This window comes from Solanum stenotomum, chromosome 7, assembly GCF_019186545.1.
Source record: "Solanum stenotomum isolate F172 chromosome 7, ASM1918654v1, whole genome shotgun sequence".
NCBI classification, from domain to species: domain Eukaryota; kingdom Viridiplantae; phylum Streptophyta; class Magnoliopsida; order Solanales; family Solanaceae; genus Solanum; species Solanum stenotomum.
The window spans coordinates 51,838,867-51,854,113 of NC_064288.1; the positions used below are offsets into that span (position 1 = coordinate 51,838,867).

Genomic DNA, 15,247 nt, shown 5'->3' on the forward strand with positions numbered 1-15,247 from the left:
CTATTGGGTCACACCTACCTTTCTAGTTAACGAAAGTATCCATGTGTGTGTTAAATGTCACATGGATGCCACATGTGCACGTCAAACAGACCCCACCTTCACATAGGCGACTACGGAAAAGGATCAAAACTACCCTTAAACTATTCGAAATAGCTTAAATGTACCCTTAAACTATATTTCAGCTCAAAAATGCCCTTCCCGTCTAACTATTGGACCACACTTGCCCTTCTGTTTAACAAAAACATCCATGTGTGTGCTAAAATGCCACATGGACTCCACATGTGCATGCCAAACACACCCCACCTCCACATAGACGACTTAAAGCCTTAATTTTACTCTGTTTTCCCTCATTTCATCCTTTCCTTATTTGGGTATATCTATATGAATACTAGTTCCGGGCACGTGCGTTGCACGTGTGCCCGGCCCATGCTAAGTTGCATGAAGTTGTTGTAACGATGTATATATATATATATTCATCACATCTCCACACAATAAAAATTCCCAATGTTGACCTCTATGATATTAAAGACGAAGAAACCACAAATATTGTGAAAGAAAAATAACTATATGTTAAATGTGTGTACATTTTGATTTAGTAATTTACTAGTAGAATAAAAATAGACTAACAAAAAAATAGTTACAAATTACAATAATTGATTAAGAAAAATATATAGAGAACTTTTACATATATAAGAAACATTGGGCAAGGTAGAACGCATACTCATATTGCAGCTATCTCAATTTTTCTTTTCAAGAAAATCAACAAAGCCTTTCTTTTGTAATGAAAGATTTATGTACTTTTTTCTTGTAAAGATGGGTCTTAACTTAAGTAAGAGAAAAATAATTAATTAAATTGGAGAATTGTAACTTAAACATCATGTAAGAATTAAAATGAATTAAATGAAAGAAAGTGAATGAGGGAAAACAAAGTCTCAAACATCTTTACATATTTCACCAGTAGCTAGAGGCATTAGTAGATGAATATGGTCAATATATTGAATAAGTGTATTTAATTATTAAGTAACCCTTCAAATTCTTCAGATTTTATATTTTCAAAGAGTGTTATACTCAATACAAATTTATAGGATTATTTTAGTAATTCAACCTTTAACTTTGTTGCTTTCCACTTTTAATAGAAATAATAATTCTATTTTTTACTATAAATTTTGTAAAATAAAATAGTAAATCAGAAAAAAGTACTTTAAAAGCTATACAACTTACATTTGTGGTCACCAAAGCAAGAATAATTATCAACCATGAAAAGACTTAAATCATAAAATTCGAAGTCTTATTGTGTACAATAATTTTTTATTTGTAGTTATTTATTTATTGAATAGGAATTAACTCAGAAAAGTAAATAGCGATTTTTTAATGGTATATAAAAGAACACCTCTAAAGAAATCAACAAAAATATTATAAAATGAAGCTAAAAGTAACAATGTGAAAGAAGAAAGTAGAAAAAAATGTAGAGAGATAAGAGATGGCAACTTTCTTTATTCTCTTCCAATTATTCAAAATCTCTTCCGGTGTGTAGAATGTAATGTCCAATGCCATCCTTTATAGTTTATAGGATATAATTGAGGGACTCAAAGGATTGTCATGAATATGTCATTAACATGGATGAAAGGTGAAAGTAACAAACATAATATTAATGAACATCAACAAATGTGTAACATCTTCATTACTAATATTATAACACAAAAATAAAAAATTCCACTTGAANGAATATGAAGAATCAATTCTGGAATTGTTAAGACGCTGCATATATATAAATGACTTTTAATAACTTCTTTAAATTAGTAATTGATACGTGTGGAGAAGCATATAATTATGGTTGATTCATTGTATTGTACTCAATATGATACTTAACATTTATTTAAACGTATATTTACATTTTTTTCACAAATTATTAAAGGAGCATTTCCTTTATTTCAGGATAAAAATGTTTAATTAATTATATTAGATGAATTTAATTAAATATTTTATAACATTTTCATTTAGTGTAGGGGTAAAATGGTAATTCAACTTTTCACTTTGGAGCTTCCCACTTATAATAATATATTAGTTTTGACACACGTGCGTTGCACGTGAAAATCAAACCATGTACCACACTATTTTTAAAAATAATATGAATATTGCTAAATAAAAAATTAGTCACTCTTAAAATTTCTTAGTTACACCTCTTAAATAAACTTTCTACTCCCTTCCCCATAGTGCATTACTTTGTTATTATTGTTTTGTGGGTGTTCTTACTTTAAATATAATATAATATAAATAAATATTGATATCAAATATAGAAGATATACTAAATTGGATGTTTTAGCTGGAGTATTAGATTAATTTAACATTCATGTTATGGAGTGTTCTAATTTCACTGAACTTTGAGATTGTCAACGTTTGTAAATCAAACTTGAGGTTTTAAGAAGAGAATAATAGAAAACATAAAAACATGTAGTTTAAAAATGTGAGGAAACCCTTCCATTTATAGTTAAAAATGTGTAGTATTAGTATCTGCATATTGTTTCTTATCATAAAAATATAGAAGATATATTAAATTGTGTGTTTTAAGAAGAATAATAGTAATAATAATTTTTTTTTTTAAAATGTACTTTAAAAATTTGATGAAGCCCCTATTTTTACAGTCAACAAAGGGTAGTGTATGAAAAAACTGTCTGGGGTGCCTTATCAAAAAGAAGTCACAACCCTTTAGAAAAGTCACAACCCTTCACAAAGGTCAAAACTCATTGAAAAAGTCACAACCCTTCAAAAAGGTCACAACTCATCGAAAAAGTTATAACTCTTAAAAATGTCACAACCCTTCAATGTGAAAAGTTGTTTGCCTTTAATATAATTAATATAATATAATACACACAAATAAATATAATACAATATAAAATATAGAAGATACACTACATTTGGTGTTTTAAGTTGGGGGTATTATAATAATTTAACATTTAAGTTATTAATTCATTCTTTTAAGGTAGTATAGATAAAAAGAAGAAGAAGATAGATATAGATTGGTCTAATTTTAATTTGATATGAAATTTTAAAAAATAAAGAAGACTTTTAATTTAAGGATCATATGTATAATATATAAAAATGTCTTTTAACTTTATGGTCTTAAAGATGTGTCCTCACCCCCAAGAAAAAAAGATCATTCTATATATATTAAACTAAATAAAAATAAAAGTACAACAAATAAATTGAAAACGAAAGAGTACTTATTAAATGTAGTTTGGATTCTTCAAACAAGTTTTTGATCAAATACTTTTTCTCCAACTGTTCGAGACTTTTCAGATTCTGAACACCAAGTTGTAGTTTGTGCAACGGAAAAAATCATTGAACTTCTTGTCAAGGAAGAGTAGCTGCAAAAGTATATTTTTTGGCTATGAAAATGAGTGCATATTAATTATCACGATACTCTTCTCGTTTGAAGTTGGGTTATTTCTTTCTCCTTTTTGCATCTACTTTTATTGATCTATCTAATTTACCCACAAAAATATATTGTAAATGCATAATCGAACAACTCTCACAATCTTCCTTGTTTTAATTAGAAGAATAGAAAACTTACAAAATTCGTAATTTAAAAGTGTGAGAAACCCCCTCTATTTATAGACAACAAAGGGTAGTATGAAAATGTGTTTATCGTGTCTTATCAGATAAGTCACAACCCTTCAGAAAAATCACAACTTTTCGAAAATGTCATAACTCATCGAAAAAGTCACAACTCTATAAAAAAAAAGTCAGAACCTTTCGGAAAAGTCACTACCCGTCAATGTGAAAAGGTGTCTGCATTTTATATAATATAGTGTATATAAATTTAATATTAAATATAAAATATATACTAAAGTGGGTGTTTTAAGTTGGGGATATTATAGTAATTTAATATTCAAGTTAGAGAGTTCATGTTTTTAAGGTAGTGTGTGTATATATATATATATATATATATATATATATATCTCTATATATATATATATATACATTGACTCAATTCAATTTCATTTTATTTCGATACTAATATGATGTACTTTGAAGATCACAACTTAAACAAAATTCAAATTAATTCAGCTATCTAATCCTTAAATCATCTATTATATTGAATGTTTCTTGAACTTTCCATAAAATCTAAAACTTCCTTAACAATCATTTAGAGCATCTTTTGCTTTAGGGACCACAAAAGCTCAAAACTTGAACAAAAATAGGGTAATTGATAAAATTAATTAATTAATTAAGAAATCTATAAAGACTTACTAGGTCTTTGTTGATGTAGTAGCAATTGAAGGTGTCATCCCATCCGTTCGTCAAGTTTTCCTCATTAGCGAAATCGCCAACGTTGATGTGGCGGAGCTCGGTCACCACTGCCAGGGAAGCTGCCGTAATCGTCTTCATGCGCCTAGAGTTCCGGTGATAAGTTTATTAGGTCTCTTACAACAACTGCTATTTTGCGCCATGGCCATGAGTTGAATCAACAAGAAAGCTTCGCTGAGATTTGTTTAAACAAAATTAATTTATTAAGAGAAATTAAAATAATAAATTAGTGTTAATTGATTAATTAAAATGAGTGTGTTTATATTATACCTTAGATCATTTCTTTTATTGTATTTGTAATGGTCGTCAAATTGCAATTTCTCTACTTCATTCGGTTACGCATACAAGTTTCCACAAATGTTTTTTTCTATTTTTGGTTCAATATATACTTTTCAGGATGAAATGAGGGGGAAAAGAGTGAAATTAGGGCTTTAAGTCGTCTATGTGGAGGTGGGGTGTGGTTGGCGTGCACATGTGGAGTCCATGTGGCATTTTAGCACACACATGGATGTTTTTGTTAAACAGAAAGGCAAATGTTGTCCAATAGTTAGACGGAAAGAGTATTTTTGAGCCGAAATACAGTTTAAGGATATATTTAAGTTATTTCGAATAGTTTAAGGATAGTTTTGACCATTTTCCGTAGTCGTCTATGTGGAGGTGGGGTCTGTTTGGTGTGCACATGTGGCATCCATGTGGCATTTAACACACACATGGATACTTCCGTTAACTAGAAGGGTAGGTGTGGTCCAATAGTTTGACGGGAAGTGTATTTTGAGTCGAAATATAGTTTAAGGGTATATATAAGCTATTTCGAATAGTTTAAGGGTAGTTTTGACCCTTTTCCAAAACATAAATAATAGAGATAATATTACTGCATTATCTTTTGAATATATTAAATTTAATGCTTTGGTAAATGTATTAGATATTGAATAGAATTTAATAGCAAGAATAAAATAGATACAAATATAATTATCTCTTGATTTTTCAAACAGAACAAATATTATTGAACAATTATTTAGTATAGTGACCAAGTAAAGATACACGGAGGGAGTACGACTTCTTATTTTCTTTTAATCATTGTTACTAAAACAAATTAAATTTAATTCTCCTAAAGAAAAAGCACATAGCAAAATCCGACGTGTCCATCTCTCATTGGACCAGCCCACGTACCCACCTAAATCAAGGACACGTGGAAGACACTGATAGGCTAATCTAACGTGTAATGACACAAGAATCCTTGCAACCTTTGAACCCTTTTGTCACTTCCAACACAACAAATAAAACTTCAATTGTCCAAGAAAAACACAAATCTATATATCTTTCTTGAAAATTATACATACATATATATTATATGTATCTATAGGTGAATTGAAAAGTTGAATGATGGAGCCATTGATGAAGCTATGGAGCTTTGATCTTGTGGCATGGAGGGGTTTCTTGTTTTCAGCATTGATACTCAACTTTATATTCGCCTGCCAACTTTTTTTCCTTCAGCCCCTCGTATCTGCTTTAGGTAAAAATCAAATATTTATGATTATTTTTGTTTGATTTTGATTTGGGGTTTTCGATTTTTTGTTAGCTGTAAATTTGGGTTATTCAGATTTGTGCGATTTTTAATAGTGACAGTTGATTTGGGGATTTTAAACTTTCAAGATTTGAGCTTTGTGGTAAGGGAATTTGTTAACATTGTATCTTGAATGCATATTGCTATTGTATATGAGTTGGTGAATCCATTTGTGTCTAATTTCTACTTGGAAAGTGTAAAAATCGTAACTTTAATTGTTGAAAGAATTAGTAGTGAAGAAGAACTTTTTTCGCGATGAATAGGGGCATTGCTAGGAAATATGAGACTGAGGAAGTAGTCTTTGCTGTCAATTGGGTTTTGGTTGGTTGTCGTTAACCTCTAAGATTTGCATTCTTTATATTCTTTTTAATGTTGATAATGAGGATGTGTGACACCAACTTAGATGAGAACGTTAGTACTTCTCCTCTGTCTCAATATGTTTGTCTAGTTTTGACTTGACATAGAGTTTGTCTTCGATTATAGATATGTACCAAAATGTTGTTTAATCTTGTAGTCTTAAAAGGTGAAAGGTGTCATGTGGAATGTTAGAACTGAAGAGTTGCCAAAAAAGAAAAAAAACATTCTCTTTTAAATGGAGTAAAAGGGAAAGTAAGGCAAACAAATTGAAATGGAGGGAGTAATAAAAAGTTAGACAGAAGGGTCAACTGTGCCAATCTTAGGTCCTGCAGGAGTGAGTGAGAACTATATCAGGAGAACTGATGAATATTATTCTCTATCTATCTAGTTAGGATAGTGTTCTTTTGTCTTGTAATTGAAGTGGCACTTACTGTTCTCCTGATACTTTTGCTACTCTTCATGTGTAGACACCAAACCTGGTGATGCTGCTGCATTGTTTGAGAGAGTTACACAAAATGTAAAAGTTAAGAAATACAGTGAGGCACTTAATGATCTAAATTCAGCCATAGAGGCAGACCCAGCACTTTCAGAGGCGTATTGGCACCGTGCATCTCTCCTTCGTCAGTTGTGCAGGTTGAGATCAAATTTCCTTTTGTTTTTCTTGTACCAGCTCTAGTGTCATGTATGTCTTGATTCTAGTGAGGGTCTTCCTGATATAAGCTTGTTTGATGTATGTGGACATATTTTTCTAGACACTGCCTATTATCTTCCATTTAATGTTGTGCAGCTTTTGGACACTGAAGAATTACAATGATATTTCTTTTTAATTGGGTCGTCTTCAACAATAACGGTGAACCATTTAATTTCTATAGCCTAGATTTGTTATTCATCTAATCCAGAAACAACCTGGGTTCGAGGTATCTCTGTATCTAGGTGTGAATAGGGTAACAACCATTAGCATTAGGTTCCGCAGCTTGAATATTCTAGTATATCCTCAAAATTAATGTTTCCCAGGGTCAACTCCTGTACCTCTTCATTTCATTGGCATCTTGCTCGAGTAACCTACTATCTCAAATACTATTTGCTTTTTTTTTTTTGATAAACCAAGGCAAGCTTTCGTGCACCTCGACTAATTCCATGGGATGCTTGTTACCTCCCACTAGGTACCAGGTAACTCTATCACCAAGGCTAGGACAGATGGGAAGAATCACCTAGTGTTTTTTTGTCTGGGATTTAGACCTGAGACCTCATGTTTACAACCCACTTCATTGACAACTACGCCACACCCTTGGGTGTTGTGGGTTATTTACTTTTGCATGGTGCATAAATGTATCTGTGATCCACAAGTCTTGTTTCTGATTAGTTAGCATTCAAGCATGTCGGGCCTTGTCTCTACAGGTTAACTTTGATGTGAAAAATATATAATTTATCCTAAATATTTTTTGGGCTAATGTAGATATGAGGAATCGGAAAAAAGCTACAAAAAGTTTCTGGAGATGAAACCAAGAGACTCAGCTGCAGAGAAGGAGCTTTCTCAGATGCACCAAGCTAAGAGTGCTCTTGATTCAGCTATCAACCTGTTGGACACAGGTGACATTAAAAAAGCATTGGAGTATATTGATAAAGTCGTACTAGTTTTCTCTCCAGCATGCTCCAAGGTATTCATTCAATATTGTATTATTGATGTAACTTCATGTGTAACCCACACCAATGATGATGTCTTTTATATGTGATTTCTAGGCCAAACTCCTTAAGGTGAAGCTATTACTAGCAGATAAAGATTATTCAGGTGTCATATCCGAGGCGGGGTTTATACTTAAAGAGGATGAGGATAATCTGGAGGCTTTACTTCTACGAGGCCGTGCCTACTACTATCTGGCTGATCATGATGTTGCCTTAAGGTATGCCTTACAAACTCTATCAATTTGGTCCACTGTTTCCTGCCTCCCACCACACCAATCCATGAAAATGGTAGCATAAAGGTGTAAAGAGAGCCTAAAGAAGTTTTTTTGTGCTCTTTGCAGGCACTACCAAAAAGGTCTTCGTTCAGACCCAGAGCATGGGGAATTGAAGAAAGCCTATTTTGGCTTGAAAAACTTACTTAAAAAGACTAAAAGTGTAAGCCTTACTATTTTTCCCTAACAGCTTGTTTGGAGGGTTGTTACATATCGTATTATACTGTATTGTACTCTGTTGTTTTGATGCATACAACATTTAGATTTAAAAAAGGGGTAACGACGAGACCACACCAAATCATCTGTTGCATATAATGGGAAATCGATTTATCGATACGATACGATAATATTCAAGTAACATCAAAACACACATTGTATTTAAACTAATTTCCGCATCTTCTTGATGCCCATTAATGAACAACTTCATAAGAAAAAATGTTGTATTTAAACTAACAATACAATACAATAGGTAGCAACCATCTAAACAAGCTTTAAGTACAGACTTTTATCCTGTTGCTATATCTCCAAGATATTTTACAATGTGAGCTTCTCAAACCCAAAATTTTGTGCAGGCAGATGATAATGTAAGTAAGGGTAAATTTCGTCTTGCTGTGGAGGAGTACAAAGCAGCTCTGGCATTGGACCCCAACCATTCTGCACATAATGTAAATCTTCATCTTGGTTTGTGCAAAGTCTTGGTGAAGCTTGGAAGGGGGAAGGATGCTATATCAAGCTGTTCAGAAGCCCTTGAACTTGATGGAGAGCTTATTGATGCTCTAGTGCAGGTTCTATCTCTATCTGCTTTCTACTTTTTTCAACCTTTAAACAAATAGTCAATGACATTAGGATAACCGAATGCTATTAGACCAGTTGTCTGCTTAGAAATATCTAGTTTACACCATAAAAAATCTTGAATCATTGAGTTGGACATTTTTTTTACAGAGGGGTGAAGCCAAGCTTCTAACAGAAGATTGGGAGGGAGCTGTTGCAGATTTGAAAGAAGCAGCTGAAAAATCTCCTCAGGTTTGTTGGCAACTTTTTTCTTTGGTTTTGTTTGTTTATTTTTTCCGCTGTTTAAACCTTTCTTCATGTAGTAATATTGCATCTAAGATGCGAAATTGGCATGACAACTCAATCATGCCATCACATTGTGCATATATGATCTGATGTCCTTTTTTTGGAGGGTGGGGGTGGGTTTGAGTTTTGCATGCAACAAGGATTAAATTTTGCAAATTTTGTGATAGCCATGATAGTGGCGGAGCCAGGATTTTTACTAAGAGTCTATATATGATGTATATACATAATTTTTTTATTTTTTACCTAACTATACAATGTAATTTTTTGACTAAAGGGTGTCAATAGACACTGATTGAATGCGTGTGGCTCTGCCACTAGGCATGACCAAAAAGTCTACATATGAAAAGGAAAAGGAAAAAAAATCAGGATTCACTGTCTCCCAAGTTGAAGTCAGGTCCTTCCTTTTGACTTCAACCAAGTTCGCAGGGTTTTTGTTCAAGCGATTTTTTGTTGCTTGTCTGATTTTTTTTCATACCAATCCATCTATACTGTGTGTGCTCGTGCTTGATCGTTTTTGTCAAGGTTTATTGTTTTAGCCTTTGATCTGGATATCAAATAATCTGAAGTACTCTTCTATAGGATAGGAATATTCGTGAAGTGCTGATGAGGGCTGAGAGATCATTAAAATTGAGTCAACGGAAGGATTGGTATAAGATATTGGGAGTGTCAAAGACATCATCTGTATCAGAGATCAAAAAGGCATACAAAAAGCTTGCTCTGCAATGGCATCCTGACAAGAACGTTGACAACAGAGAAGAAGCAGAAGATAAGTTTCGTGAAATAGCAGCTGCATATGAGGTTTGTTTTTGTTTTCTTTTCCATCATTTTTCGGTGGAGCTGTTGAGTTCTATTTTGGTTTTGCAATCGTCTCAAGTATTTGGCTGCTACAGCAAAATGCTGTGATAGAAAACATATAATATAACATAACATGAAAGATCAGTAGCACATAAAACATAGTTGTTATAGTGAAATATTGTTTTAGAGGATATGACTGTTAAAGAAAATTCTGACTGTATTTGTCTGAATGTTATGTATCTCTTAACAGGTTCTCGGGGATGAGGAAAAACGTACACGATATGACCAAGGGGAAGACATTGAAGACATGGGTTCAGGGATGGGTGGTGGAGGATTCAACCCATTTGGTGGAGGATTTGGCGGAGGAGGGCAGCAGTACACATTCCACTTTGAAGGAGGATTTCCAGGTGGAGGCGGGGGAGGAGGATTTGGCGGATTCCATTTTTGACCTCCATGGCGTTCGTTTGTACTCCTCTCATGGTTGCTGCAAGGGATGCATAGCATAAAGTACAGTAGGCTCTTCTTATACTCATTCCCAAGAAGTTTTTGCTTTGCAGATACCATTTTTTTTCTCCCTTTTTTAGCCGTAGCTTTAAGGAGAATTACTTGGATCAATTGAACAGGTCCATTTTGTAACTTGCTAACTGATGTAGTTACATTCTCAAATAGTGTTATTCTGAAACCAAGTTAAATGATTCGAAATAGTGTTATAATTTTAGGATGATGTACTATTATGTGTCAAACTTATGGGTATTCTTTCGATAATTTTTAAAACTTATGGATTTAAGTCATGTTTCATGTTTTTTCAAAAAGTATTTAGCCATGTTTTATGTTTTCCCGAAAGCATGTTTCATGTTTTTTCCAAAAAAGAAAAAGAAAAAAAGGAGGTGACATGTTTTCAAAAACTATGGTCAAATATATTTTGAAACTTCAATTCAAACTTCACTTACGTTTAATTTTTCAAGAGTATTTAAATATCTATGGTTAGACACGAAGTTATATCCTATAGTGAATCGATAAGAAAGTATTATTGACAATATTGTTTTATACAATAGTGTATAAAGTTGCAAAAGATTGTGATAATATTAACTCTATGTCTCATAAAACATGATGACGTAATGATAAATTTATATTGACGTAAAGCTTATTCAACATGCAGTTCAAACAATTATAAGATGCCGCAATCTATATAATTTACTTGAGGAAAAGGCTTTCAAATACTTAAAACATATACATATTTTAGAAATTTGCGCATAATCCTTAAATGAAATAAATCAAACAAGATGAATATGATTTAATCATCTTAATAAATATTCATTAACAAAGACTATAAGTTGATAATTTGAGTATTATAGAAGTGCTAAATTTTGTAGCAATATAAAATGTACCTAAAAAGGAATAATTTTCTAAAAAAAAAAGTATATTTGCCTAGTACTTATGGACAAGTTGCACAACAAGAAATTACTTGTAAAAAGATTTGATCTTTAGTACCTCTACTTTATCAGTGACAAAGGTCAATGCCCTTTGTTGAAGCTTTCCATCCATGGAGTCCAAACCAGAAAAACTTCACCTTTTTCTGCTTATCTTGTTATTCACCAGTCTCTATTCCTCATCAGCAGCAGCAGTAACTCTGCAATCTTCTTTTCCAAAAGAAGCCTTGCCAACAAAATCTGGGTACTTAACAGTTAACTCAACAACTAGTTCAGCCATTTTTTACACTTACTATGAAGCCCAGAAACCAAGAATGAATCTTTCTGAAACCCCAATTATCATTTGGCTTCAAGGTGGTCCTGGATGTTCTTCCATGCTTGGAAACTTTTATGAACTTGGCCCTTTTCGTGTTTCGTCTTCTCTGAGGCAAAACGTCGAACACCTTTCGCTCGAACCTAACCCTGGTTCTTGGAATCGTGTATTTGGGGTACTTTTTCTTGATAATCCTATTGGAACTGGATTTAGTATTGCTTCAAGTCCAGAAGAGATACCAAGAAACCAACATGATGTTGCTAAACATCTTTTTATTGCTACAAGGAAGTTTGTTGCATTAGATAAGTTATTTGAAAATCGACCAATTTATCTTACTGGTGAAAGTTATGCTGGAAAATATGTACCTGGATTTGGGTACTATACACTAAAAAAGAATAAGGGTTTGCCTAAATCGCGACGGTTGAATTTAGCTGGGGTTGCTATTGGGAATGGACTGACGGATCCGGAAGCTCAAGTGGGCACTCATGCTGTAAATGCTTACTATTCTGGATTGATCAATGAGAAGCAAAAGATACAATTGGAGAAACTTCAGAAGGAAGCAATTACACTTACGGAAAATGGCAATTGGAGCGAGGCAACGAGTGCTAGATCACGGGTGTTGAATACGTTGAGTAATATGACAGGGCTTGCGACTTTATATGATTTTAGAAAGCTAAAACCTTATGAAGATGAATTGGTGGCTAAATTTTTAAGCAATGTACAGATTAAGAGGGCTCTAAATGCAAGAGAATCGATAGTTTTCGATATATGCAGTGATTTAGTAGGCAAAGTGTTGCACGAGGACGTGATGAAAAGTGTGAGGTACATGGTGGAGTTCTTGGTTAAGAATACTAAGGTGTTGTTATACCAGGGGCAGTGTGATTTGAGAGATGGAGTGGTGTCAACTGAGGCATGGATGGAGAAGATGAAGTGGGAGGGAATTGGAAAGTTTTTGGAGGCGGAGCGGTATGTTTGGAGAGTGAATGACGAGCTTGCTGGATATATGCAGAAGTGGGAGAATTTGACCCATGTTGTGGTAATGAACGCAGGGCATCTTGTGCCTACCGACCAGGCAGTGAATTCTCAGGCGATGATCGAAGGTTGGGTATTGGAAAAGGGATTGTTCGCCACAAGGCTCAAGCAAAAGCCAAACCATATGGGTAAATCACTTTGAGTTCTTTGTGGCATGTGCTACTATTGTGTTAGTTGTACTATGACTTCCTAAAAAATTGAGTTTTATGTTGTTATATCATATCCTTACACATTTGAAATGTCTTAAATAGAAATAAAAGGTAAAACTTTCTGATAAATGTTTGGAGTGCATTTCGCTATCAGTAATTTCTCTTGCTCCCCATGCTGATTCATCCTCGATATCTTCTTGTTTTCCGGGAATGAAAAACTAAAATGCTGCATCCTAACAATTCAGATGCACTGCAGTTACAGGTACTTGTTCCATAGGATAGATTTGATTTTAAGAAAAATAGTAAATTGTGGAAGTTTGTGATATTAAATATGCCCCTGGTGAAGCTTTGTGATAAATGTCACCCAAAAGTCAACATAGAAAAGAAAAACAACTCCTGATTCACCAAGTTAGCATGTTTTTTTGCTCAAGTGATTTACTGTTGCTTGTTTGCATATGAATCCAAATATCGATCTATATCTGTGAATCTCTCTAGAGGTTTATCTTTTTTGCCTTAATCGGGATATCAAACAATCTGAAGTACACATCTATAGAGTATGAATATTTGTCTATGTTGTTGGGACCCTTCAAAATCCCTGTCGCACCCATGTCATCCAACATTATTTGTGTGGGTGTTGGATCCACACCGAATTTGGTTAACTTACCTTGGGTGCTTTAACTACATATATGACCAAGAAGTATGGATTGATTTGGGTATTTGATTGGCTTTTTTGGGTTATGTCATGTGTATCGGTTGTATTAAGTATGAGGAACATGTTTTGCTGTTAATGAGATATCTTGTGTGATGTAGTTTGACTCACCGGAATTTAAGAAATATGAGAAGAATTCCAAAACTACCCTTAAAATTAATGAATTTTTAAATAGAAGAATACATCTTTGTCGATTTTTTTGCCAAATAAGGAAATATGACATTCTTTTTGGAATTGACTAAAAAAGGAAAGGGTATCACATAAATTGGATAGGGGGATTATTAGTCTTAGTTCAACAACTTTTTAATTAATCAAATTATATACTTATATATTTCAAAGGGGAGTCTTAGAGCAACCATAAAGTTGTCTATGTGTTAGGTCACGGGGTTCGAGTCATGTAACCAATTATTGATGCTTGTATCAAGGTAGGTTGCCTTCCTCGGACCTGCGTGAAATGTAAGATGCTTCGTGCATGTCTCTACCCTTTATATACTTATATATGTCATAATATGCATTTATCACCCATATCTATGTATTCACGCATGGATCCATAAACCTGAATCCTAGAATCTATGTGATGAAAAATCCGATCTCTAGATTTTCACCGGAGTCGAAGAAGCAACATAGATATCCGTGAAACACTGATGATGTCTGAGAGATCTTTGAAGTTGAGCCAACCGAAGGGTTGGTACAAGATCTTGGAAGTGTCAAAGACAACATCTGTGGAGAGAGAAGTTCACGTTCCACTTTGAAGGAGGGTTTCCAGGTGGTGGAGAGAAGAGAGAAGCTAAGTTCATGTTCTTCTGATATTGTTTCTACTTACTTTCTCATTTCTGTACTAGCTTGTTTGAGATAAAGGCGTATTTCTGTGGTTTTGTTTGTTTTATTTGCTTTTTCCCTGTTTAAACCTTGCTTCATGGAGTAATACTGCATCTAAGATGAGAGAAGACGTTGGCATGACAACTCGATCACATTGTGCATATGGAGGCAAATTTTTTCTTTGTTTTGTAGTTCTACGTATCGAGTATCAGTAGATCTAAAGTATAACTGTTGGGGATCGATAAACAGGTCCATTTGTAACTGTACGGTGTGGAGCAGATAACTAATGTACTAGCATTACCAAATAGTTCTTCTAATACTGATTCTCTAGTTACTTTCTCATTTGTACACTCACTTGTTTGGGATAAAGGCGTAGTTAATTGAAATTGAATGGTGTATACTGGTTCACATAATCAATTATACGCTAGAGTGAGGTGACAACTAAAATTTGGAGTATAATCCTTTTGTAGCTAGTGCATGATCATCAATGTGCTTCATTTAAGTAACAATGTGCTTAATCTTGTACCATCTTTGTCTAGCAAGACCAGCTGAATATTTAAAAATCATATAAAAATTTGATTGATTCCAATTGTGTCACATAAATTGAGATAACATATATTGAGCCCTCCCGTGCATAAATTGAGACAAATAAGGTAATATATATTGGGTTCGTGTTTGCACGGGTTTTGTATCTTCTTTATAAGAAAAAGAAAAAGGCAAACCCTAGCATTTGAGAAAG

At 33.6% G+C, this 15,247-nt stretch overlaps 2 protein-coding genes across 2 annotated transcripts; both read left to right on the forward strand.

Annotated features, from left to right (window-relative positions):
* Positions 1 to 5,592: 5,592 nt before the first annotated feature.
* On the forward strand, positions 5,593 to 10,774 carry LOC125871335 (dnaJ protein P58IPK homolog). Its single transcript, XM_049551923.1, has 9 exons — positions 5,593 to 5,821; positions 6,697 to 6,862; positions 7,686 to 7,887; positions 7,970 to 8,130; positions 8,254 to 8,347; positions 8,757 to 8,969; positions 9,127 to 9,207; positions 9,841 to 10,059; positions 10,307 to 10,774. The coding sequence occupies exons 1-9, from the start codon at positions 5,689 to 5,691 to the stop codon at positions 10,502 to 10,504; spliced, it is 1,467 nt and encodes a 488-aa protein (XP_049407880.1). The 5' UTR covers positions 5,593 to 5,688; the 3' UTR covers positions 10,505 to 10,774.
* A 733-nt stretch (positions 10,775 to 11,507) lies between these two features.
* LOC125871420 (serine carboxypeptidase-like 50) lies at positions 11,508 to 13,042 on the forward strand. Its single transcript, XM_049551998.1, has one exon. It carries the CDS (start codon positions 11,600 to 11,602, stop codon positions 12,971 to 12,973), a length of 1,374 nt encoding a protein of 457 aa, XP_049407955.1. The 5' UTR covers positions 11,508 to 11,599; the 3' UTR covers positions 12,974 to 13,042.
* Positions 13,043 to 15,247: the final 2,205 nt, after the last annotated feature.

What these genes read in the sequence shown, in the direction of transcription:
- LOC125871335 (XM_049551923.1), top strand. Translation starts at nt 5,689, where the DNA reads ATGATGGAGCCATTGATGAAGCTATGGAGCTTTGATCTTGTGGCATGG. An exon ending in TTATTGATGCTCTAGTGCAG is followed by an intron (nt 8,970 to 9,126) that starts GTTCTATCTCTA and finishes TTTTTTTTACAG; the next exon opens with AGGGGTGAAGCCAAGCTTCT. An exon ending in CAGCTGAAAAATCTCCTCAG is followed by an intron (nt 9,208 to 9,840) that starts GTTTGTTGGCAA and finishes ACTCTTCTATAG; the next exon opens with GATAGGAATATTCGTGAAGT.
- LOC125871420 (XM_049551998.1), top strand. Translation starts at nt 11,600, where the DNA reads ATGGAGTCCAAACCAGAAAAACTTCACCTTTTTCTGCTTATCTTGTTA.